Source organism: Andrena cerasifolii, chromosome 4 (assembly GCF_050908995.1).
Source record: "Andrena cerasifolii isolate SP2316 chromosome 4, iyAndCera1_principal, whole genome shotgun sequence".
NCBI classification, from domain to species: Eukaryota; Metazoa; Arthropoda; class Insecta; order Hymenoptera; family Andrenidae; genus Andrena; species Andrena cerasifolii.
The window spans coordinates 1,358,166-1,385,854 of NC_135121.1; the positions used below are offsets into that span (position 1 = coordinate 1,358,166).

Genomic DNA, 27,689 nt, shown 5'->3' on the forward strand with positions numbered 1-27,689 from the left:
TCAGCTCCTTCGCTATCCAAAATAATTCCTGAGACGTGCAAAGCACTGTATCATGCCCTGCGGACAGAGTTCTTGATGGTAAGGGTTAATAATTAATAATACGTGTAGACTAACAATAATAATAAAACGTGTAGACTAACAATAATGTATAATGTATAATAATAGTATATAGTATCGTTATTAACGGGGAAAGGCTAATCCATGATCGCGAATTCATATGAAAATTTGTGTATTGTATATATTTAAACTATTTTCAGACGATCCGTTTGAATAGTTGCTGTGCGGCGTGCAAGATAGCGACAGTTCTGTTTATCTGATACAACACACCAAAAAGAGTTTTGTTCTGCAGGAAACTGCGCAGATAATGAAGGTCGATTGGGAAGATAAAAACTGCAAAATTAAAAAAATAACGGCAACTTTTACTCCGTTCCGAGGTTCATTACTTGCGCAATTTCCTAAAAAACAAAATTCTTTTTGGTATTTTGTTTCAGCTAAATAGAACAGCCGCTAGGTATGCTGCACACCGCACAGCAACTTTTCAATCAGAGCGCCTGACAATTGTTTAAATACAACAAAATACACAGATTTTCATATGAATTCGCGCTCGTATCTATAAAAATCTAATAAACCCTAATATGATGTCCTTCAAGATTTGACGAATGTTCATTGTGTGTGATATAATTATCAGTGTTGAAATTCGTCGTTTCCCGGATCGGCACAGCATAAAGGTTGCACTCGTTGTCACACAAAGCTGTGCGAGGCTTTAATATTTTTAATAATCCCCTTCTCAAAACGGCTGTAATTATAGTGTCCGCATATATGGCCTGCTCCGGATCCATTCGTTCCAATTGTTTGGCAACTTTTATGCCTGAGGCCTCGTACTCCGAGATCTCGATTCTGGTGGTGGTGGGGTTCGTCAATGCGACAGCGCAAGTTTTTAAAGCTTCGATCACGCCGTCATCCTTCTTTTTTTTCTTGGCGCAGCGATTGATTTCGCCAGCCGGCCTTTTATTCGGGCTTTCACACAGTTGCACAATGTTTATATGGGATTGCATGGGTCCATGGGGCGAATTTATTAGGCCAGACAATTTTTTCTTACATTATTATTTTTAAAGATACGATGGTCAAGTTCTGTTTTTTAAATATGCGGAAGTTAACCACCCGCATAGTTGTCAGTCAAATCAGTTTTGACCCTTTCTTAAATCGCGTTCACTTCGTACTAGAGATCCCGGCGTAGAACGTGTATTGAAGATACACGTGTATACGTGTTGCGAAATTCACGGATCGTAGTATCCGTGTACCCGTGTACTGAAATTCACGTGTATTAAGATATCCATATTTAATTTTTTAACTAAATATCCGAATGTTTAGATTTTACGCAAATAGTTTGCGATAGGTAGGTATAGACATAATTTACTAGGTTGCAGATGAAAACAAATAACATCATGATTTTGGTTAATGAAGTTTAATCTATTAATCGTTTATTAATCTATTTCAGACGACTACAACGGCTGATTTTATGATAACAGTGCGCATATGAGTTTTGTAAGGCGCTCCATTTTAAGCTGTATAACTGTGGATATAACCACTATTTTTGCATACAATTTTGTTTCATATGCCCTAAACATTGACAAATGAAGCCACGCAGCTAGAAATAAATATATTTAATTGGTTGGTTTTAAAAAATTCGCGTTCAGTTCCTACCGCTTGTAGCGGCTGGCAGAGGCTTGGCTGCCAGGCTAGGCGCGCGCTCCAGGATTTCCGGCAGCACGGAAATCCTGAAGCGCGTGCCGATCCCTTGGTTTCAAGTGCCGTTTTCCTTTTCCAACTACCTTATCTGTCCTTTTCCAACTACCTTGGCGCGCGGGCAGGACCGTGGTGTTTTCTGGCGCGCGGGCAGGACTGTGGTGCTTTCTGGCGCGCCACAACCTTTTCGAACGCGTCACGCAAGAGCGTGGGTGGAAAATTTTACCTGCCTCACGAGCAATCAGAATACTACCCACTTTCTTCAAAACATCTTGCACATTACATCTCTTCATCATTTATCTTATGTGTATTTATTGTCTATCAATATTAGTTTTTATATTAAAACAAGCAATGACATGGTGATTATTGCCGTCAATAGTAATAATTATACCGGGAAACATTTACACATTTTTTAATGTACCCTTGTAAAATTTTACACTCGTAACTGAGTCATAAACCATTTCCATAATTTGTAGCACCTTCAGGTTAACCAAATATAGCTTCGTAAAAACAGATGTTTCAGTGTACCCTACAGTAATAGCATTTATGATATCCTTATAAGCCAGGTATATCGAGGAATTTGTATACTTTTTGCGAACGTATATCGCGATCGTGTCTTGCCGATCGTTTCGCAAATCGATGATATACATCGAACAGGTAGTACACAATACACCACTTCGGTGGATCGTGTAAAAAGCATGAGGAATCGACGTAGAAATGGGAGTCCGAACTCGCTGTCTCTAAGTAGTGACGGGTACGACGCGAAGGAGCGCCGCGATCCGGCTTCGCGTGCTTTTGCGTGCCGCGCGGCGTGTGGCGCGCCGGACCGCGCGCCGGAACATCCGTGTAAAGGGCCCTATTGAAAGCTTGAAACTGTCGCCAACATGGTGCGAGAGAGAAAAACATCGTGCGAGCGAGAGAAATATGGGGGAATAATCGACCGTAATGCGCATGCGCCGATATCATGAAATTTGCGGCAAGCTGTATGGTTTGAAGTGCTACGCGGTGCATGCACGACATACTATTGCGAGATGAGAAGACACAAGACTACCGCCAAGCTGGAATGTCACAGGGGCAAGGGGAATCGCCCGCTCGCTCCACCTTAGCCCCTTAGAAGTCCTACTTTTCGGTTCTTAGCGGCTGTCCATATCCGCGGATTGTTGCGATTGGTTTCGTTCGCGTTCTTCGGAACGGGACGAACTGTGTTGGAGGTGATACGTTGACGCGAGCGGGCGATTCCCCTTGTCCCTGTGACATTTCAGCTTGGTGGTAGTCTTGTTTCTTCTCATCTCGCAATAGTACTTTAATTAATTTAATTTATTAAGTATTACATATATTTAATTACGAATAATAGGAAGCCGATTTATCTCAGTTACCGCATAGCACGCAATATCGGGCGCGCGGGGGAGGGGGGGCTGATTGTGAAAACAACCACGAGGGCACGCGATAAATTATAGTGCCCTCTCACTCGTCGCGGCAACTACAAAAGAAGAATTGGGGATGGCCGATTATTTATCATTCGTGGAATCACGAAACGTATCACTTGTGGAGGCAGTACTGTATGCACATACGTATATCTCTAGACCAGGGTTGACTAACTGGTGACTCGCGAGCCACCGGGGGCTCCTCCGCCTTGCTGCTACGCTGAACGGCCCCCCTCCGTAACTACCAGACTCTGACGACCGCAGTGGGTTCCTGCTTCTTTCCTTCTCTTTTCGACTGCTATCGTCAGAGTCTGGTAGGTATGGAGGGGGCCGTTCAGCGTGGCAGCTAGGCGGAGGTGCCCCCGGTGGCCCGTGAGCTACCAGTTAGTCAACCACCCTGCTCTAGACTATAGGCGTTTTGAACGGTGCTCGCGTCGGATGACTGCGATAGCCAATCTAATACTTGAATGCCATTAACATACTTCTTTTTGCACTGTGCAGAGACGTCTTCGAAGTTTAGATTCCGTCATCCTCTTGTAGAATGACAGTCTTGACTTTTTTATCGAAATCACTTTTTGACAGATTTTTATTGCTTTTTTTTTGTATTTTGTCCAAATTATCCATGAATACGTTTAAAGTTCCAAACCCTTATTTAGAGAAGCAGCACCAAACGTGCACTTTTGCAGGGTGTTTATCGGCCCGTTGGAGAACTTTATTCATAAAAATAAATCAAGACTGGTTCGTAGTGATTTGTGCATAAAAAGAAGCTTCGCCAGACAAAATACTGTGGTCGTAATTCCGGTCGATGTTTCCGCGCGCACAAGCAGTTGTCTTTTGCACGTGGTTTTTTTATCGCAGAGATGTCCTTATTGCGCTTCGAAATTTTAAGTTGTAAGCATGTAAACGGCTCCGACTACTCTCATAGGAGATACCTACCTGTACCCTTCGTCTGTAGTGTGGTTTGCCTTGGTGCAGTGTTAGTCGAGGACTTGCCGAAAACACGTCTATAATTCATTTAAACTTCTTCTTCGTTGTTCTTCGCGCCGCACCACATTTCGGTAAATCATCAACTGCTTTGGTCCCTTAAAATTGTCTTACCCACTTGCATACACATTAATTCCATTTCTTCAGATATTTTTCAGCTGTTCCTTGCGAGAAGCGTGTCACGTGTTTGGCCTTTTCGGATGCGTGTAGGGTAGACCGGGGGCGGTAGTAACACTTTGACTTTGGAATACGCTTACGCAATAACTATTACAGTTACAACAACAGTTTTTTTTATGAAAATATTACTTACTTACCTGACATTATTTGAGCCACAACAGTTTCGCTGTATGTCAAGTAATATTCCAGTTATTAATAAAAAATGAGAAGTGGAGAAAGAGTTACAACCGTCCCTGACTCGGTTGTAACACTGCATGAGGTCGATTACTATCGCCCCCGCTCTACCCTACAAAAAGACACCTCAATTTGTGTACGCGGCACTTAAATTCGTCCTTTCTTCAAGAAGGATAGACAATACATACCTGAAGATTTCACAGTTCAACAAAATGAAACTGTTTTTCTGTTCCGCAATATCCACTGGGTGATCCACTCTATCACTCTCAGTTTTTGAAAAACACGAGTTTCTGAAAAAAAACACACGATTTTGGGCAAAAGTGCGGTATTATGTGAAAACTAAGAACACTAGAAAGTTCAACTTAGTCTCAAAAGATAGAGGAGAGTTTTGTGAATATATCAGTGTATATAGTTATTAAATTTGAATGTTTTGAATGGTTGTAAATGATCATCAAAGTTTGAAAAGTGTCAATGTGCATTATTTCCACGCACTTTTTTTTTGCATTTTTACAAAAAGTTGTTTACCTAGCCCAAAAACGCTACCCAGCATTGGATTCTATAGACATTTCTGAAGAAGAAACCATCCAGGGAAAGTGTCGGAACAGTTTTTAACTCGAACTGGGGGAGAAAATATCCATCGGCAACGCGTTCACGGTGTTTTGCCGCCTGGCGGCCATTGATCGCCTGGCGTGACTCGTCAGGGCCGTCGCTACCCGTAATCGACGCCGATGGTACCGTTCGGTGGGGAACGACTTTCTATATTGTTGCGCCGGGGCGTTTATTCTTTATCATATCGATATGGAAGTGACACCAATGGCTTCCTGGCGTTCCCCCGATTAAAATCATACCAAATGTCATGCAAATCTATTTTCAACGAAGTTAGCTTGAAATTATGCAAATAAATTTTTCATGTAATTTCCTTCATTATGCTCCGAATTGCGTCGTTCTTGGTGTTAGTTTCAACGGCGAAACATAAGGAATCGATTGGCACTGTTTTCGCAGAGATCTGATGTGAAATGCGGAAACGGGACATTTCGCACTTCTTAATAGGTACTCCAACCCCTTCGAGGGTCGAAATCCATAAAATTCGGTGAAGCACTGTGAGGATTGTCCTCGCCACGGCTGACCAGGCGGCATCGTTTTGACCAGGCGCACCGAGAGAATCACACTGTACATTCTGGAAACTCTCCTCTATCTTATGAGACTAATTATAAGTTGAACTTTCTAGAGTTCTTAGTTTTCACGTAATACCTCACTTTTGCCCCAAATCGTGTGTTTTTACAAAAATTCATGTTTTTCAAAAGTTGAAGGTGATAGAGCAGTTCTGCTTGCGGATTCGTGTTTAAGGTAAAAAACTCTACAAGAATTACCCAGCGGATATTACGGACCAAAAATCGCGTTGGACAGTGTTTTCTTACAAAGCATCACTGGGAAATGGTCTAGCTATTTCATTTTTACAGCGTTTTCAATATGTATAATAATTTTCAGATAAAATTGTTACCATACACGCTCTTGATAGACACACCGTAGACAAAATGAAATGCTAAATTTATGATTTAGTTATAACACAGTTCGACAAAATTTGACATTTTTTTGGACTTGTAACATTCAATACCCGTTTCTTATAGGTTTTCGTGCACTGAAAAGGAATCCGCAAACCGTTTGTCGCCATCACCCTCAGTTTTTGAGAAATTTGATTTTGAAAAAAAAACTGCAAATTTTCAATTTTGGACATCCTCTGTTTCGAAACAGTAATAGTTATTCGGTTGCTTGTTCCGTTAAATTATTCTACGAACCCTCACGAATACAGCGATATAAGTTATTAGTGCGTTATGAACGTTTAAATATGTTTAAACAACGATCAAATGGAAAAGACCACCCGAAATGCACCCATTTTTGAAGATATCTTTCAATTTATTTTCAAAACTAAGGGTCTAGGAGAAAATCTGACTGTTCCACGAGATGCAGCAGACATTTTTCCTTCGGAAAGCATCAACGGAAGTAGTAAGTCACGTTTTGTTTTCAATACAGAAACATAATAGTTTGGTAAAACGTGCGCCATCCGTAGTCAACGGCGGTGCGCTATCCACTGCCGCTCACTCAGCGTAATACAATCGGTTAACGTGCGTGACTACCACTGACGGCGCGCTCGTTTTGCCAAACTAGATTGTTTCTGTATTGAAAGCAAAATGCAACTTACCACTTCTATTGATGCTTCCCGAAGGAAAAATGTCTGCTGCATCGCATGGAGTAGTCGGATTTTCTCCCAGACCCTTGGTTTTGGAAATAAATTGAAAGATATCTGCGTTTCGAGTGTTCTTTTCCATTTGATCGTTGTTTAAACATATTTAAATGTTCATAATGGACTCATAACTTATATCGTTGTATTCGGAAGAGTTCATAGAATAATTTGACGGAACAAGCAACCAAGTAACTATTACTGTTTCGACCCGAAGGATGTTCAAAGTTGAAAAAATACAGTTTGTTTTTTTTTCAAAATCGAATTTCTCAAAAACTGAGGGTGATGGCGACAAACGATTTGCGGATTCGTTTTCAGCACACAAAAATCTTTGAGAAACGGCTATTGAATGTTACAAGTCCAGATGGCTGTCGAACTGTGTAATTGAAACATTACCTACCTACATTGCCAAACTGTACTTTCTGATATAATAAAATTGTTTATGTAGGTCTACACAATTCTAATCCACCTACCAACGATAGACGGCAGTGGTATGGGGAAATATATGGAGGGGCCAAGCATAAAAATGTATCATGACGAAGCTGTTGCCTTCCATCTTCATAATATGATCAAAGACGTAGAAGAGGAGAATGGGAAAATATATCGCCTCGATGACACAATATCAAGCCCCTCTTCGATAATTAGACGACCATCGCAAATGCCAGACATAAGAATACCATCAAACACAAAGAACAAACCAAGCAAACCAGCGAACAAGAAGAAACAGAAGATCCAGGAGAAAAAAGCGGACGGAAAGGCCGCAAAGACTTTGTCTGCCATTTTACTGGCGTTCATTATCACTTGGACTCCATACAATATTCTTGTCCTAATTAAATCCTTCACAGATTGTTCATGGTACATCCCGCAGGAACTCTGGGACTTTTTCTATTACCTTTGTTATATCAACAGTACTGTGAATCCGATGTGTTATGCCCTATGTAATACGGCTTTTCGGAGAACCTACGTGAGGATTCTCAAGTGCAAGTGGCATAATCGAAACAGAGCCCCGGTTGACAGGGGACGGTATCAGTAGAAATTCTTTGCGCGCAATACTTTTGCATCGAAGCTAACCACCTTGTATTCTCCATAATTTCATATTTCTTTCTTTTTTAAGCATTCTTTCGAACGTGCTTGCCAACAATAAGGAAACTGGGTTGCTTCGATTTCTAGCGAAACTGCTAACGTCTTAAATCTATCGTGCATCGACATCTTCATTAAAATTCTTTATAGCTTCTTTTTTACTATCGAACAAAGATCACACGTATTCCTACATGCGGTCAATAAACACTTATGTTACTTTATAAGCTGAATTTCCTAGGTACTCGTAAGAATTTAATAATTTTCTACGAGTCATGTAAAGCTCCTTTTCCCAAACACGTTCAACTATTTTATGCGAAACAAGCACTCATTGCCTGTTACAGGAAAAATGAGTATTCAGGCCTGTTTTCGGACTCTTTTATCGTGAAATCCAATTTGTATTTGACTCGTTTATTAAATATACTCTTCCATTAGATGCAAAAGCTGTTTTAAAGAGTTTCAGTTGATCTTGCGTCTACTTTGCTATCTATTAAGTGGTAAAACTTATGTTCGTGGAAATAGCATACGAGACATATTTTTCTTAATATAAATAAATTTTTGGAGACATACGATAGCTAGAATAAGTTGTAATACAATTTTCATATAAACTGAATTTTGACGACTGAAAGGTAGGGGAAAACAGGGTGTGTACAACTCACTTTGAAACATTTGATGAAATGTAATTTATGCGTCACATTTGCACTTTACACATACATGCGCACCCTCTCTCCCCCCACACAAAATATTATATATATATTATTGCTATTGCAATATTACACCTTCAATTCGAAACTTTTTGTCGGCTTCTGTGTGTGTATTGTTATTATTCTATTGTGTTTTAATGTTGAATTAATAAGTAAGGATTATTGCAAGAATGACTGGATGATAAAAGTGAAAGAAACTTTTATTCTGTATCGCCGGAAATCGAAAAAAGTTCAAATAAGTTTGCTACTGTGACAGCTCGGATTTCCATATTTGAGGCAATGCATCGTAAATACTGCCATAAAAATAATCTTTATAAATATACCTCTGAACCATAAAAGGGAAAGACAGATAAGAAGGAGATAATCAGTACGTTTGTAAAAGTGCCAAACACACGTACGATTTGATTCTAGTGACCAGATTAACTGCTTTACGTGCAGTAATGTGAAGTCGCATCGACTGGCCGCTGCAAATCGAGTCCATTTCCCGATCTAGTTCGCGAAACAAAGTCAGCTTTCACGAAGAAAGTTGTCGCGCACGCTGACGTTACACTGGTATATACATATATACAAGGTCTAAATCATTCATGTCGCACTAACGCAACTGCAGGAAAACAATTGCTCGATGACGTTTCCTTGCCCAGCCGTGTTTCTATTTCAAGCAATTCCTGAGGCGCAGTGTAGGGTGACCGTACCAAATATCGCCTAGCAAAAGTTAAATAGCTGTCACTTGAATAATAATGGGTATTTTTGCATGCAATTCATTTCAAAGTAAAGAGAAATTATTCATCTTTCATGTAGCATAAGTTAAAATCGTTAAAACCTATAATTTTGTAATTAGGAATTAAAAAACGTAAGACATGCAAAAATCCGGTCCTGAAAAAAATGTACCTAATATCGCCTACTCAAGAAATATTGATTAATTCATGTATATATGAGTTTATAAAATCATTTTCACACGTGCTTTTATTATTTCTTGCTCTATAAATGTTTTTTATCAATCTTTGATTTTATTTTTATTAGAAACTAGCTTTACTACTCGACTTCGTACGAAATTTAAATTCTGATTTGATAAATTTTTTTTTATTTATTTATTTCATTTTTGTGAAAATAGTCACATTCATCTGGATTAGCTAGGCATTATGAGCTGAGACACATTTCGTGACACCAGAGTTTACCGTTCAAAAGTTTTTAGGCGACAGACAAACACACAAACATGTTTTGCTTTATCGCTTTACTACTCGGTTTCGCTCGAAATTTAGATTCTGATTTTATAAAAAAAAATTTTGTTAGTTTTTTTTGTAAAAATGGCCACATTCATTTGGATTAGTCGGGCATTATGAGCTGGGACACATTTCGTGACACCAGAGTTTACCGTTCAAAAGTTTTTAGGCGACAGACAAACACAAAAACATATAGAAGCTTTCTGCTTTATATATTAAGATAAGTCCGGGGGAGATGGTCATAGTTTCGTTTGGAGCCTCCTACAGCCAACCCATTTGAAATAAAGTAACGAAAATGATGTAGAACAAAACTTCAATCCTTTGTCTACATATCCGTTAATATCAATAAACCAAAAATTATTATTTAATACACAAATTTCACAAATAAAAAAAAGTGTCATTACCCATCTCTCCCTTAATATCCGGGAAATATGCTCATATGTACCTTTCAGGCTAACAACTTGTGGTTCTTACCTGGTTATCACAGATTCTTTTCTAGCTTTCATCCACTTTCGGTTTTGCTCGCTCAAAACTTCTCTGGGCTTTTGCTGTGAGTCTTCTAATCCGCATGATTGACACATGCTGTCAAACGCTGTGCAATTTCCATGGGCCCAATAACCACATAACTTACATCTTAGTCAGTCTTATTTTTTTTTCGTTTCGAAATAATTTTCTGCGCATCCTCTGCAATTATTAATGTCAAAGGCAGACTCTTGAACGGAATCACATATATTGCCAAATTTTATTTTCTTATAGGACTTTCGTTGCTTTAATTATTTTTCTGCCTTTGCCCTGTCACTCATTTTTCGAGCGTTAATATGTGATTCCGAGTAGGGTACCTTTTGAGCGGCAGAGGAACGATATCTTCCAAAACCCGGGTTGGCGTACTTTGTTCATCAATTTCAGCAGCAAGACCCGTGGTGCTTGGTCGATTCAAGCGTACATTCCGTTTTAAATTAGTAAAGCCCATATTAGATGGGCGGGGATCATTGCTAGGACCATTCTGGGCTATACAAAAGCAACTTTCAAAATATCTGAAATTACATCAAATACGGCTATGGTCATCTCTCCCCGACAAAAATTGACTATCTCTCCCTTAAAGCCCTGATAAGATGGCCATTCCCATTTCACTTAGACTAACAAATGTAACCCTGAATAGTTTCAGGTTAACAACAGTGTAAACAATACACTATCCAAAATACATCTTGAGAACTAAAAATATTCAGCATAAATAACATAAACAAGATGCCCAAAATATAGACCAAACATTTTGCAGCACTAGCTTAAATTTCACAGTGGATTTACAAACCTGTAAAAACGTGCAATTCCAACACTTTGAACTGAGAATGCTGCTTTTCTATGGCAATTTGTACCTACATGGGGGCAGCGTCATCAGGCGTTTCCTTATAAAAAATACTCCCACTGCCCATCTCTCCTGTATGACCATCTCCCCCTAACTTACCCTATATAGAAATAGGGTTTTTAAAATATTTTATTTTTACGTTCGGTTGTATATATTGGACAAATGAAGTTTATTTCGGTTGCTCCCCACATTTCGTGACCCCACCTGTAACAAACATTACATCGAAACCATTGTTCCCCGGTAGGCGGTATTGAGAAAAACGCTATTTTGATTACGAAAAATATTTGAGTTGGTTTCATTCCTTAAGTACATCATTAATTAGGTATTTCTGGTAGATGTTCTTGCATTCACAGAATTATTAGACTTACCTTCCCCGAATGTGATGTAAACTTGTGGCAGTCCAATCAATTTTTACACTATTAAAATTTTCTAAAGTACTTCCCTTTCTGTAATTGTTGATCACATGACACTGCAATTACAGTATGTCTTCATATGTTTAGGTACTAATTCAGTGCCTAACCGATAAATTTTAGTGTCTAATTTACGAGATATAGCGAGTGTCGATATTAGGAACATGGGCGATATTAGGTATGGTCACCCTATTTGGTGCGCAGGAAATCATTATGCCGTTAACTCTTTGGTGGAAGCGATTCGAAGTGGTTGACAGATGTGTTTCTCTGTCCGTAATTGATAAAGAACATGCTTAGATTTTATATCGTATTATGGGTATCATTTCTGAAGAAGAATGTTTCTTTTTCATTATATATCAGAACTCCCGCTATTCATACTAATTTCACAAGCATAGACGTAGCAAACATGAAAATTAGAGCCAGAAGTTACTGTACCAATGACCATAAACCGAACACGCTGATTTAATAAGCTTGAGTGACACAGTGTTTATGCAGTTACTAGCCAGCTTTTTTCTCGTAAATGGTAAGTATTTGGTACCTTTTTTTTATAGCTAACATTATAGCGTAAGTAAGTTTTTTATGTTTGTAATATTTTTCGAGAAACGAAGGTGATCTTTAATTTTTTAAATGGTATATTACATATTTTGTTATATCATATGAAAGCGTGTACCAAGACAAATTCAACCAGATGCTACACAATGGCCTTCAATGTGATACCACCAATTCCATTTTTGGTCGCTTCTGCTAATGTTGTCTGAGATACCGATGCACACGCTACCATTATTTTTATTGTGAATCGTTCGCATATCTGGACAGTGTATCGTAAACGATATCTTGAACAGTGTTCCACAAAAAGAAATTCAGGGATGATAAATCTTGGAGGCCATTTCACAGGTCCGTACATTCCAATCCATTATCAATGAGAAATACTAGTAAATACAATAGTATGAAATATTTATTTAATTCCTGACCTTGTTGACCTTGAAGGCCATTGTATATGGTTAAATTTGTCTCGACACTTGCTTTCACAGGATATAAAAAAATATGTCGCGTTCCATTTTAAAAATTAAAGGTCACATTCGTTACTCGAAAAATATTGCAACCAAATATTGCGTTGGTTATAGAAAAGAGTAGGTAAAACTTTTCCCTGTTTCCCTTTTTCCGTATACTTACCATTTACGAGAAAAACGCTGGTTTAATAATTGCGTAAACACCTTGCATTCTTTGGCTGAATGCTTGAATCGACAGTCAGTAAGTATGTATAACAGTAATGCTACAAAGTTTGATTCCTACCAGTGTTTAAGGATCATTCTAATTCAAGTGATCGAACGTGGTTCCTCGACCATTTTTAAAGCATCAAATTCTAAGCCTAAAATTCAAAGTCAATTTTCTCGAAAATGAAGAGCGATATTAAAAAATGTTGTTCTATGTTTCCGTCTTATTGTAGCCGGTAGGGTCGCCCCCTAAAAGGTTTACCATCTGAAGCGAGACACCCTGTATGTATACGGAAAAACACCGATGAGAAATTAAACTTTTTGCAAATGATCGAGTAGTCACTAGAGCTGTTCGAGTACTCGAAAAAGTGAGCCGAGTCTGAATCGGCTCGAAGAACCAAACCGAGCCGAGTACTCGAAAAAATCGAGCGGGCCGAAAGAACCGAGCAGTCCGGGTATGTCGAATAGTATTGAAGCTTGAATGTTTCGAATATTTTAGAAAACATATGTTTATCTACTGGATACTGATTCGTAATAATGTGAACAATTAAAATGTAAGTTGCAAATGAAAATATTCTCTAACTATTGAAAATAATTTTTCGCGTATGTATCATTTAATAATATTTCTTCTTGCGCTTTCCTTTATTTTTTGCTTTTTTGCATTCATTATCAAACTTTAATCAAAATATTAGCTGAACATGGAAATAGTAGGTAACTTAAGGCAGGAAATTAATAATAGTAACTATTTTTCTACGGAAAGGCGTGGAGATTCATTTTTTAAAAAAAATCATTAACTTCATCCTCGAAGTCTTCCAGGTCGTCGAATTCTGCAGCGTCTTCAGTAGTGGGAAATGTCCAACAAAAACTTTGACCCATCATGAATGGGGAAGATGACTGCAACTTTTTTCCACCCGTGACGTCACCAGCACACGTGCCATTTGTCATCGGTGTGGTATAAAACATTAATATGTAACTACCAACTTCATACATTCCACAAATGAAAAATTCGCGCGCAAACTATTCACACATGCGCACTCATGCAAAACCGCAGTACATGCGCTAGTGGCGCCTTCTGCGCCGAGCTTTGCGTCCTCTTCCCCATTGTCACCTCGCTTTGTTTCTAAACTACACACCGTACAGATGTTATATTTTGCAAACATTCAAAATTTCAACTAGACACACATGGAAAAACCCATAATCTTAATTTTGATTCTTTGAATTCTTTATTTATTTGTACTCATTCATTTTTTTTAACGGGTAACAGTCTTTGTTAACAGCGACTCCACAGAAATATAATCCATACGGAAAAGGCAAAAAAGAAAGAAAAATAAACGAAAACGTAAGAAGAAATATTATTAAATCATACATACGCGAAAAATTATTTTCAATAGTTGGAGAATATTTTCATTTGCAGTTTACATTTTAATTTACACACATTATTAAGAACCATTATCCAGTGAATAAACATTCCCTAAAATATTCGAAACATTCAAGCTTCAAACTACTCGATATACGAGTTCTTTCGGCCCACTCGATACTTTCAGCCCGCTTGATTTTCTTCGAGCTACTCAGTTCTTTCGAGCCGCTCGCTTTTTTCGTGTACTCCGCTCAGCTCAGTCTGAATTTCAAGCTACTCGAATATTCGAGTACTTGAACAGCCCTAATACAGGGTGTTTGGCAACAGGTGGCAGAAAGGTCACGGTTTCCGGAGTAGTTCTTCTTTCCTCAACGTGCCTCTTTGGCGCTAAAAACTGAACTTCGGTGTATGCGAACTCGGCTAAAAATAAATGTCAATTTTCTCGAAAACAAAACCCGATATCAAAAATTTTATTATAAATTTTCAATCTATTTTTTTCACGTAGAGTCACTTCTTAAAGAACAATGTTAAGTCCCAGAGGGGATTACTGACCTACGAGCGTACAGCGTTTGTTATACACCATTGGAAAGATCTCGCCAAAACGAATCGATTAATATCATTTTTAATTCCGAAATCAGATGGGATCACCTCGAAAAATGTCCTCAAAATTTGAGGTTTTGCGGTTTTGAACAAAAGAAACCGGTAGTAATATCCCATCTGGCCCGAGGAACTTCGTGTAGATACCTGAGAAAAACTGAGGAATGTAAGCGATACTCTAGTAGGATGGGGCGGCAAATGTGCCTCGTGACCTCACGGCCGTGTTGGGCTTGCAGTTGGGCCATCTTTCGAGGTGATCCCATCTGATTTCAAAGTTAAAAATGATATCAATCGATTTGTCTTGACGAGATCTTTGCAGTGTGTATAGCAAGCGCTGTACGCTCGTAGGTCAGTAATCCCCTCTGGAACTTAACATTGTCGTTTCTGACATTTGTCATCGAACCCCCCGTATATTCGACGAAGAAGATGCCCAGTCTTAGGCACCTTTCTGTCTCTCACTCGTTATAAGATGCTAGAACGATGCACCTGCCCTACAGTACATTTGCGGTTGGCTAAAACGAATTATTAAAATGAGATATACAATCGGCTCATTCGGTTTTGGCCGCTCTAACACCAATGCAAGATCGAATGAGCCGGTTATACACCGAGTTCACTTGATTCCCTCGGACACCGACCACTCTCACACAGTTAAAGAGCTGGCCTCTCCTAGGCGCTTCCTATGTCGCCCTTGCGCAGCGCGCGAAGGAGGGGCTAGCTTCTTAACTGTGTGACTGCAGTTCGTATCCGAGAATCAAGGGAACTCGGTGTACATGTCCCATGAGCGTCAAAGTGGCGTGAACTTCGCTTCAGTCCCGCGTACCTTGAACGAGAAGGAATCAATCTTTATGCAATTCGTTACACATAAAACATATTAAAAGATATAATGCATAATAATCTAATAGCAACTGAATAGATTGAAATTTTTTAAGATTAGAATTTAAATTTCGGTAGTGGCATGGCCAATGGACAGTTTAGCCACTTTATACTGCATCATGAAACAGTTGACGACATAATAATATGATTTACCAAGGAAAGGCTTCCAACCTGAAAATTTTGATTTTAATAGAACTTTGTGAATGCTAAGATAAAGTATTCAAGAAACTGGCAGAGCAAAATGAGTCCTTAAAGTTATCATTGTGTTTCTTTTTTTTTATGAACACCTTTATAACAGTACGAAATAGAATAAAACTTCTAACATAAATATTGTTCACTTTTATGTGGTCTACCACGCTACACCAAGAACGTTTTATCACGATACATAATGGATAAATAAAATAATCTTTGTCACACTTTACGTATAAGTTTTTAAGGACGAAGGAGGGAAACAATCAGTTTAGGTAGGTCTGGGTACATAAAAAATGTATGCTTTTGAGCGGTCTAACGAAGCTTGAAAGAATATAATTTTCATAGTGATTTGTTTTTAAGAAACAATCTTCTATGACGATTGCATTAGATCCACCCAGCATATGATAATTACATGGGTTTCATGAATTTGTAATTTAAATGTGCTGGCACTAAATGCTCACACTAAACCCAAATACATTTCTTTTTATACCTATTTTAATACTTTTTCCCGAAGTAAAGTAGCTCCTGTACACAATTTAATAAAAATGAAATTTTCATGAGGAACCTGCCAGTCATATATATTTTCCACTGTTGTAAATTGTTACTGAAAATGTAACAGATTTATATAAAAAGAACGCTTTTCCTATTTATAACAGAAATAAAGTATTCTGTACGTTGCGAAACATAATTATAATAAAATATCACGCATCAACGTGGAAATATATGTATATAAGTAGAAAAAAAGAAAATTGTTTCTTGCAATCAAAACATTAAACAAATTATATCCTTTCACATTTGGTTAGATCGTCCAGAATAATAAATTTTTTGTTTGAAGTGATTGATTCTGTCCTTCACGATTATGAATTTATACGTAAAATATGAAAAATGTTAGTATACTTATAAAATACGAGGAACAGAAAAACTTTCTTGTCGACATGTAACATGCATGAAACTGAACAATTTTTATTTTGAAGTTTTATTCTATGTTGTACTGTTACAAAAGTTTGCTCTCGGAAACAAAGCACAACGATACATTTAAGGGCTGATTTGATTCCTTTAGACTGAATTTCCATGCTATTTTATCATGCTACATTATATTCCGCATTCACACACAGTTTCATGAAAATCACAACTCTTGGATTAAGAGCCTGTCTTTGAAAGAAAGGGACTGTGTAGTCTCCCTCAGCGGCGTTTGTGTTTGCGGTAGTACAGCGGGGATTATTGAACTAGCGCGGATAAAGTTCGATGTAATAAAAATCATTTCGAGCCCACTGATTATATAAAACATATACAGGATGATTGATAAATGTGTAGCAATACTTCATGGTGTAAATCTACACACTAATACAAGTAGAAACGTCATATGGACATATATGTCCTATATACCTTAGTTTTCGAATTATGGATGATTAAAGAAAATGTTCGAAGTGCCCGCCTCGTGCATCAATAGACGCTACTGCATGCCTTAATACGTCTCGACCTTATCTAATGTTTACAAACAATATCCATCGATATGAAGTCGACAAAACTTCGGGCAGTCAGTGCCTTATTCTCGCGAGTTATTATTTTCGAGCGGGGCGGAACTCAATGCTAGGGCGTGTATACTCCCTGTCATTTAAAAAGAAACCTGCCGACCGACGAGTTTAGACCGGTTCTGCGCAGGTTGACGCTCATTGATGCCGGGAGAAGCCACTATTGGCTGTACCCCCTCCAACGCTTTTTCGGAGCCAATGAGCTCATTCTACATGCGCGAAACGGGTTCTTTCTTAAATGACACGGAGTGTAGTAGCGTGAGTAGCGTGTGTTGAGGCACGAGGCGGGCACTTCGGATATTTTTTTCAATCATACATAACTCGAAAACTAAGATGTATAGGGCATATTTTCGTATGATGTTTTTACTTCTATTAGTTTGTAGACTTACTCCCTGAAGTATTGACATACACTTATGAATCACTCTATAACTTGAAATATACAGTGAAACCTACTAGCTAAAGTGCAGAACAAAACGAAGTAATCATACATTCGAACATTTTAGACGACTTTTACCTTTACAAATGAATTTGATTAATTGCATTCGATTACGGAAACCACTGTTAAGTCCAAATCAAATCAGATAAATCGGGAAAATTAGAAACTCAATATCAGAAACAAAATAGAATATTAAGTTGTTGGGTCTTGTATTACTTCACAAGGTTTTTGTGTTTATTATAGAGTACAATCTTTTAACACTTTGGACCAAATGAATCACTGAAATAGTAATTTCTGCAAAATAAGAATTAGAAAACAGAAAAATTGAAAGTTAATCGGCGAAATAATGCTAATTCCTCGTAGTTTACACAGTACAAAATTTAGGAAAGTGACTCTGTTTCGTGAACTTTCTTCAAAGCTATACCGCACAAAACGAAATATATTCGAATTCTAAGAAAAAGTTAATGACAGGTATTCCTCGTGAGTATTTTTATTCGAGGAAGAACACACAATGTACATTTTAAACAGTAGTCCAATTGTAAATGAGTGTTTTAAGTGTAATTAGTCATGGCGAGCCAGAGGAGCGATATTATAAATAGAAGGTGTCGTAATATAATGGCAGCAAAATGAGTGAAAAGTGTTGCATCAAATTTTCATATTAAATAACATTGTAATCACATGTGCCAAATGAAGCTTTAAGGTATTGATAATTTAGGGGAATAATTTAATAAATGTGTATTTTTAAATATTCACTCATTTTATTTTATGATTATATTGCATTTTATTTCATTACATTACGTTATATTACATTATATCATAGTCTTCCTCATTCCAGTCCATTCCATGATTCTACGACATATCGCATTATATTACATTCTATTCCACAGAGTGTAATAAAATTAGATTTTATTATATTATGTCACGTGAACTAATGTCTAATAATGTTAGTGTGTATAGAAACAGGATTCAGAGAAAAAGTTAACATTTTGTACCTTCTCGTTCTAAACTGCAAACTATATATACATATATATGTATTACGTACATTCTGGTTTCGGTGTACATTTATATTCTACCATTTTACATGAATTGATGCAACATAACAATATTTTCGTAAGACAAGTTGTGATTTATTGTAATATTAATACATAATTTTTCTTTTATTTCCTTATCACATAATTTTTACCATTATATTGAGTATGTCGCAGATGTATGAGTGCTAATAACGTCTGACCGCACGTATACGAAGAGGAAAGGCAAAGAAATTAGCACTTAATTAATTCACACTACACTAACAACTTGTAAGTGACTACCTACGTCAAGTGACTAACTTATATAAATGAGCGAAACTGATTAACAGTGATAGGACCTGCGGTCTACGAGCTCTCACACACTGGCGACAAATTGTTGAGCGATAATTCAGTCCCTCACGAGAAATGCATTGGTTTCTATCGAAATGCGCACATACCACGACGCGCTACTGTAGAGTGAATTTTTCGTTGTGGAAGTCTAGGAACAGAACAGCGACTGATTTATCTTTCTATACTTTCTGGGTTTATAAAACTAATGAATATACGCACACAAACAACAAAATTGTTCTGCCGTGCAGTGAAACATATACCGTAGTGCCCGATTAAATTTGAATGAAATTTGCCCGGTTAAATGTGACCGAACCATCCCCACTATCATTTCTCAGATTTTTCATCATGACAGATTGATAAGGAATGTGAAGAGATTTATAAAAATTCAACTGCTCATAATTTCCGTCCTATCTTTATGTAAAGAGGTACAAATTGATTCGTAAGAGGTTTAAAATGAAAATGGGTCAAAACACGACACAACTCGGATAATTTTTAGGCTTATTAATAGTTAAATATGAATGTACTCTATCACCATACACACTCCTAAAAATAGTCAAATTTATGTCTTGTTTGACCTCATTTTCATCGGGAGAATCTCACCAATTAAATCGTAATATTTGAATTTTTTGTCATTCCATGATACATTGTAACACATGCGGTACTTGTTTTAAGTACCGGACCTCGGCCGCGATGTATGTATACAGTTAAAACTCATCTGTTAAAACTGCAACCTACCCGCTCGCGAACAAACGAAAATGGCAACACCGCCTCACGGACGCATTCCACTACAACCATTCACCGGCCCGGCGTTCGGAGGGCTGCCAGTGACCGCTGGACTAAAATTTTAGGATGGTCTCTTTCAAATTAACGTCGCAAAGAGCTGTGTGGAATTTCCCGGCCCGGGTTGAAGAATTTGGGGCCTTTTTCGTATAACTTTTGAACTATAAAAGATATCGGAATGCAATTTGCGCCGAAAAATTATTCCCTCTTAATGATGGATGATTTAAAATATTTTACGATTACTTAATATTTTGATTATCAATTTTTTTAACCATAATTGTTGTGAATAGCTTTTGCAGACCGTTTATTTTATACTGTATTTAATGCTCTTTTTAAAATTCATGGTGTTCATAAACTATAGGCTAGTTGTTTCTGTATCATTATCAGTCTGACAGCCTGACAGGTCACACGTGTTGTTAATCAGCTATGTTGTGATTACGTAAATGGTCGGTTTATCGCTCGCCTTATCAAATTTAACACTGCCTGAGGGGCCCGAAAATCAGTGTGGGAGCCTAGGGGCTATTGAGTCCTTGAGCCAGGCTGCGATCGTACCAGTGAGTGACCAGTCTGGTCATCCTACAGGAAGCAGTGGACCGTTGTGTCTTCTAATAACTTAGTATCGGTAACGCATTTTCTATATTGTGCGTGATATGTCTGAGGCGAAAAAGTGCAAAGGCTGCAGAGCAGCAGTGGTCAATCCGGTGATTTGTTCGGATTGCGGAGTGGCGACTCATACTGGGACCTCATACCTCGGGCGATCGGGTCAGCCCTGGCACAACAGCCGGCTTTTGAATTGCAAGTCGGCTGTTGTTGTGTCTCCGGCTGCCACTAATCTTAGCGGGACTCAGTCGGCGTTGTCGCAGGTATCTTTGCCGACCGTTGATGATATCACGGATCTAATGAGATCCGAATTGAATAATTTTTTGGAGGGCTTTATGACTAGCGTTAAGTCGAAGCTTGCTGGCTTTCAGACGGTCGTTGATGGGCTATCAGATCGTGTTAATAATTTGGAGCAGGCGCATTCTTCCGGAGTGTGTCAAGCATCTAAGGGGCCCGTACACACGGACGAAATCATAGCTGAGATAAACGAGAGGTAGCTTAGGGCTGCGAATATTATCGTCCATGAACTACCGGAGACTAAAATTGGTACGAGTGAGCAGGCACTGAAGGCGGATGTGGATGGTGTTAGAGCGATCCTTGCAGTGATTCATCCGGCCGATTATGGGGATCTGAAGATCCGTAGACTCGGTAAACTCGGGGAAGGACCTCCGAGGCCCCTGTGTGTGTGGCTAGGTTCAGCGGATAAGGCGAAACTTATCCTGAGGAACAAACATCGCTACCAGGGCCCGTGTAAGATCTCTGATGACAGAACCTGGGGTCAACGCCAGTCTCTGGAGCAGCTCAGGTCGAGACTCCGGGATCTTCAGGCGGATGGTGATACCACCTCCACCATCCGGTACATGCATGGAGTTCCGAAGATAGTGCCTAGCAGAGTTTCTAGTGTCCGTTCCTCAAAAAACGTGTGAGAAACCCCGTGATTTATTACCAGAATGTTCGGGGTTTACGGACCAAACTAGACGATTTAAAGAACTCACTGCTTAGCGGACCGGGTGGACATTATTATCCTAGTCGAAAAATGGCTTCATTCCTCTATTTCTTCATTTGTGTTGGGTTTGGATGAATATAACGTCTTCCGCTATGACAGATCTGATCTTACGAGTCGTTGTCCCAGAGGAGGGGGTGTATTAATCGCAGTCAATAAGTCACTTCCATGTACGTTATTGCGAATAAGTAATAATAACCTTGAGCAGATTTTTGTGCGGGTGAAAGTCAACAATCGTCACATGATTATTGGTGCCATCTATCTTCCTCCATCTTCGAGTCATGAACTTTATCGGGTACATTCTGAATGTGTCACCGAATTATTCCATGAGTTTAGCTCTAATAAGTTGTTTGTTGTTGGTGACTTTAACCTTCCTCATGCTGTCTGGAATAATGTGGGTGGCTCATCATGCTCCAGGAAGCCTGCCATTCCAGGTGCTGAATCACTGGCGTTAGACTTCCTCCTTGAGAGTTATAATTACTTGAACCTAGCTCAAATAAACACGACATTTAGTCAAGGTGGGAACATGCTAGATCTCATCTTTGCCGCTGACACTGGTGTAATGGTCGAGAGCAGTGTTGATTGCTTAACTAGGCAGGACCAATACCATCCGCCACTTCTAGTCAGGCCGAATGTTATTTTTGTAAGTGATTGCGAGAAACGGAATGAGGAGACCTATGACTTCAAGCGAGGTGCTTACCCTAGCATAGTGAACTATCTTAACTCTATTGACTGGGATAGAGGGACGGGGGGTGAGGTGGGGCCCGATGCGGCAGTCGATTTCTTGTACAAGCACCTTCGGAACGCCATTGGTGCCTACGTTCCCCTGCGAAGGGTCTGGCGGTCTAGTTTTTCGCAATGGTTTTCACCCCGCTTGAAAAAATTAATTCGTCAGAAGAAGAAGATGCACAGAGGTTATAAAAACACCAAATTGCTGAGTGATTATCTGAACTTCTCTGGTCTTAGAACGCTGTGTAAGTCATTCACCAAATCAAATTACTCTGCTTATTTATATCGCACCTAATGGTCTTTGAGGGTTCATTCGAGAAACTTCTGGAGTTTCGTCAGGTCTAGGCAGGGTGGACGTGGCATCCCTGACGCTATGCGTTTGGATGACATTATGTCATCCTCGCAGCAGACGGTAGCTGATCTCTTCGCCGCGTTCTTTGGGTCAGTTTATACACCGCCGCCGCCCGATCTCCTCCCCTGCCCGTAGACGTGATGGGTGACAACGTGGTCAACCTTTGTTTGATTACGATATCAATTGGGGATATTTTTACTAAGCTAACGTTGCTAGATATAGCAAAGGAGCAGGATTTGATGGCGTTCCTCCGTTATTTGTAAAGAATTGTTCGTATATTCTCTCCCGTCTTCTATGGAATATATTCAATGCATCGTTGGCATCGGGAATATTTCCATCGGAATGGAAAACTAGTCATGTAATACCAATTTTCAAATCGGGTGATCGGGCGGACGTCCGGAATTATCGACCCATCTCAGAGTAAGATCTCCGTTTTGCCGATAGTCTTCGAGGACATTGTGACTGACATGATATCCCCTGTTATCACAAGCGTGCTGAGCGAGGAACAGTACGGTTTTGTTGCGAAGAGATCTACTTCGACCAACTTAGCCGTGTACCAGAGCTTTGTATCCGCGGCCCTTAACGAGAATGTCCAGGTAGACACGATCTATACAGACTTGCAGAAAGCCTTTGATACCGTAGATCATTATTTGCTACTACGGAAATCAACATCTGTGGGCGTGCGCTTCCCCCTCCTAACATGGATGGGGAGCTATCTTAGCGGTAGGAACAAGTTGTCAAAGTGGGTGGCCTTGTATCCTCACCGATCTAGGTCCCTTGCTCTTTAATATATTTATTAATGATTCGGGTCATGTCCTTCGCAATTCGAAATTTCTCTTATACGCAGATGACCTAAAAATTGTCAGTAGGATAAATAACATCCAGGATGCGATTAATCTGCAGACGGATTTGCGGAGCCTAGAGCAATGGTGCTTGTGCATTAAATGACGTTGAATTTATCGAAATGTGTTGTGCTCAGAGCAGAGCGCGCATCCTTATTAGTCATGTATCCCTTCATGCTAGGAAACATAGTGCTGAATGATGTACAGGAGGTGAAACGCCCTAAGGGTCATCATTACGCCGGGTGTCAATTTCAGAAAACACTATACACGCATTAGCAGCAAGGCATGCAAAACCCTGGGAGCAATAGCGAGATTCGCCAAAAGCTTAAAAAATAAGGATACGCTTAAGTTACTTTTACATCGCCTTGGTGCGTCCGCATCTTGAATATGCATTAGTAATCTGAAATCCGAGGTACGCGAAATATAATCAACTACTTGAAAGGGTTCAGAACAGGTTCATGCGGTTTGCAGTTCGTGTGTTAAGGAGTCCGATGAGGATCGACGATCATGACTACGGTCCCATCCAGAGTTCGTTAGGACTTTTCTCCTTATCGAACCGCAAGAAGGTTGCCGATTTATCTTTTTTTATATAAGATCGTCAACGACTTAACTGATTGTCCGGATTTAGTGGGGCTAGTTCGGTACAATGCTCCGACCAGAAACCTGCGGAGGCGACCCCTTTTCAATTCCAGGTTTCCGTTGTATAATTATTGGGCGGTAGACCCACTGAATAGAGCCATGTTGAGTGCGAACGAATTCCTAGAAAACTGTGACCTATTCGCATGTTCATTAAACGCAATGCGCGCAAACTTATGCAACCGTCTTCCGTAGCTTTATTGTAAGAACTGTCGGATTTAAGTCATTGTAATCTCTATTTTGTATTTCTATAGGCGTTTTCCCGTTTATAAATAAATAATAATAACAACATCAACAACAACAACAACAATAATAATAATAATAATAATAATAATAATAATAATAATCATTACATTCATAAATTGAGAAATTAAATTTTTATTCAATTATGTGTTAGTTCTGCAAACCTCAGAATCTACTATTCTGGTTTTCTTTTTTATAGTTTTATACTTAATGCAGTGCATGCATAGATCGGAGGTAACGGGTAACTAATAGGACGTGTCTTTGATTGTAGCGGTGTTTGAATTTTTTTTACAATTTTTGTGTCTGAATGTTTTAACCCTTTAGCTACTCAACGCCATGCATATATCGGCTTCCGTTAATGTCATTTTTTGGAACGATATGCCATTATTGTGGCTTCTACACGCAGGTGGCGAAAAATCTCTCTGTACAGGAGTATAGCGCGGCGGTCAACCATATCGTAGCTAAAATTTTTTAAATTAAGACGGGTACGAAACCAGTCGACATTGTTTTCAAACCTCATTACAGTGATCTGGGGTGCGAGTGGTAAACCGATTATAAAAGCGGAGCGCGCGGCTCGCTTACCTGGGCCGGGAAATGCCACCCAGCTCTTTGCGACGTTAATTTGAAAAAGACCATCGTAAAATTTTAGTCCAGCGGTCACTGGCAGCTCTCCGAATGCCGGGCCGGTGAATGGTTGTAGTGGAATGCGTCAGTGAGGCGGTGTTGCCATTTCGTGTGTTCGCGCGCGCGGAGGTTGAAATTTTAACGGATGACCCTGTATATATAGTGCCTCGCCGAGTATTTCGATGGCAAGTCAAACGACCAGGAATGTATTCAGTGTCCTTTTTGGGTATTCTTAGTTGTTTGAGCTCAATACAAGAAAACATATGTACCAAAATAAGTATAGCCCTGTAACAAGTACCCAAGGATACATTTGGCGGCTTGCAGCCTTGATGGTATCCATTGCACGCCACTAGAGTGGGTTTCCCCTTAGTCGCTATATCTCGGTGAGGCACTATACATAGAGGGTTATTCACTAACATAACTCAGAACCCGCGTGTGCGAAAACAGATGAGAAAGGCAACAGCGTTAAGGCGGGCGTTTCAACGTGCGGCCGGCGACGGTCGGGAGGGAAAAACAGATGCATACTACTCCCTTGCACTAGTGGGACCGTCGCCGGTCGCAGTCACCGGTCGCACATTGGAACGCCAGCCTTTACAAGTATGCACTCTACTACAATCATATGTAGCGACAACCGCGCGACTCGTGGGAAAAGAGAGAAGGAAGGAGACCGGGAAAGCAGACCGTTCTTATCGCGATTACGAATATACGCGTTGATCTGATGTGTAGAGGTTAACCTTTAGAGGACCATTTTTTTTTAAATAGTGGTTTTCAGTTTCCAAAAATTTATCCTACTAATATAATAAATGCGTAAGTGTGTTTGGATGTTTGGATATTTTTATGTATGTTACTCAATCATATCGCAACTACGCAACGAATCTTTCTGAAATTCTGTATATACCTTGTCTAGGACCAGGAATAACATATAGGATACTTTTTATCCCGATTTTCTTAACCAATCTAAACCAAATTTAGCATAATTACTCTCTAGAACCCTGCCGAAAATATAGGTTATCATGAAATCTCGACATCCCACCCCTTCCCTCTTATTTTATTCTCTTGACACTCCATGTTAATCGAAGTTTTACCCAGGCAACGCTGGGTACTTTAAGCTAATATATATAACGTATATGTTGTGCAGAATTAGAGGACTTGCACAAAGCCCAAAAAGGCTTTGCCGGCAGAGAAAGGTAATAAAATTTTTAACATTTTTAATATAAAAAATACTGTATGTCTGGGGGCTTTTGACACTGCTGATTACGAATCTGTAGTCGGATTGTACAAATATTTTATCTACATGGCAGTTTTACTCACCTAAACGAATGAACACACACCAATATTCAGAGAACTTTCTTTTAACGTTACCCAGAGCCAACAACGCAGACGTAGAAAGTTTTTGTATCATTTTTGCTTTCCTGGTTTTTTATTATTATTTTTGGTATCTTAGCGTTGTTTCAGGAATTATTTTATTTTGTCGTATTTTTTGTATTTTTTTAATAGAACGAATTTATAGTCGAACATGCATACAAACACAGTCGAGCTCTAACACACACACACACACACATATTTATATTTTAAATCATTTTTAAGTAGTGACCTCACTGAAAGCCCCCGCAAGGGCTTTGTCGGTCCCCTATAGGTTAAGGAGTCATAATAAAATGCGAGTGATATTGTTCCCAATCCTTCTCGCCCTTCCTGCCCGTTCCATTCCTCGAATTCCTCGTACAGGCCGACGCTGTGGTCCTTTAGCATCTTATACTTGGCCGTCTTGGTTGGACAACGATGTCGGATACCAGGTGGAGTGGGTCGTATTCCAAGTACTTGACGACTTTTCTGAATCAGCTTGCATCGCCGACGATTCGGTCTCCCTCCAGCAGCATCTCTGCTCTAACGAACCATAACTTGGGTTTCGCCTTCGACACCGGTGAGAGTTTATTGGGGGTGGTCGCGTGCTCGACCACTTTTTGTTCGGCTGCGTTTCCCTGCGCTTCATCGTCTGCCATCGCTGCACGAAGTACGCGCTGTAGGTTGCCGTACAACTATTTCCACGATCACGTCGGGGTCACCAATAACTGTAGGGGTTCGTCCCCGGAGGAATGGGACGGATAGGAAGGGCGAGAAGGACGAATGCTACAGCGAACAATAACTCTCATATTTTATTACGACTCCTTAACCTCTACAGAACAAATCAACGCGTGTATTCGTAATCGCGACAAGAACGGTCTGCTGTCTCGGTCTCCTGCCGTCTCTCTTTTCCTGCGAGAGGCGCGGACGTCACGTGGTTGTCACTACCCATATTGTGGGATACACCTTCTACTGGTGTGGAATGCAGGCCCACGACTGCAGTGTCGTACGGAGGAGGTAAAGGAAAAAGAGATCAATAATCTTTATTGCGTATGCAGACAGGAGGATCTCTCTAGCATATTTGCTCAGTGTTCTCGTTACTCGCCGCCCGCAGGCGGCCTTCCTACTTTTCTTCGCCCCCCACTCCATGGGGTGCAGGAGTTCTCACGCAGTGGTGGCCACGCACACCCCGCCGAGTGACAATGATGCAAAATGTCCACCACATACTGAGCTCCCCAGTACAAAAAACAGTTCGTGACGTTCAATTATGCCACATCGGTAACTTATAGACTAGTGGCACGCACGACGCGCAAAAACGATATATCTGGGGTGGGAGGGGGGGTTACGCGGAGATTTTCGACACCCGCGCCCGGTGCAAACGTCACTCTCTTTCTCGCGTACGGTCCTAACGCTGGGCGCTCTTCGTTTGGTCGGTCGCTCGGCTGCGCGCTGTTGCCATTGC

The 27,689-nt window shown here is 39.8% G+C and overlaps 2 protein-coding genes across 11 annotated transcripts in view; both read left to right on the forward strand.

The window, feature by feature from the left end:
- Positions 1 to 9,391, forward strand: part of Machr-a (muscarinic Acetylcholine Receptor, A-type) — a 200,745-nt gene extending 191,354 nt beyond the window's left edge. For all 10 annotated transcript variants that reach the window (XM_076810385.1, XM_076810388.1, XM_076810386.1 and 7 more), the window contains one exon: positions 7,193 to 9,391. In XM_076810385.1, the coding sequence (XP_076666500.1) occupies positions 7,193 to 7,777 (585 nt within the window). In that variant the 3' untranslated portion in view covers positions 7,778 to 9,391. The remainder of the gene's footprint in view (positions 1 to 7,192) is intronic.
- An 11,116-nt stretch (positions 9,392 to 20,507) lies between these two features.
- LOC143367980 (uncharacterized) lies at positions 20,508 to 26,770 on the forward strand. Its single transcript, XM_076810273.1, has 3 exons — positions 20,508 to 20,950; positions 21,047 to 21,313; positions 21,446 to 26,770. The coding sequence occupies exons 1-3, from the start codon at positions 20,508 to 20,510 to the stop codon at positions 22,482 to 22,484; spliced, it is 1,749 nt and encodes a 582-aa protein (XP_076666388.1). The 3' UTR covers positions 22,485 to 26,770.
- Positions 26,771 to 27,689: the final 919 nt, after the last annotated feature.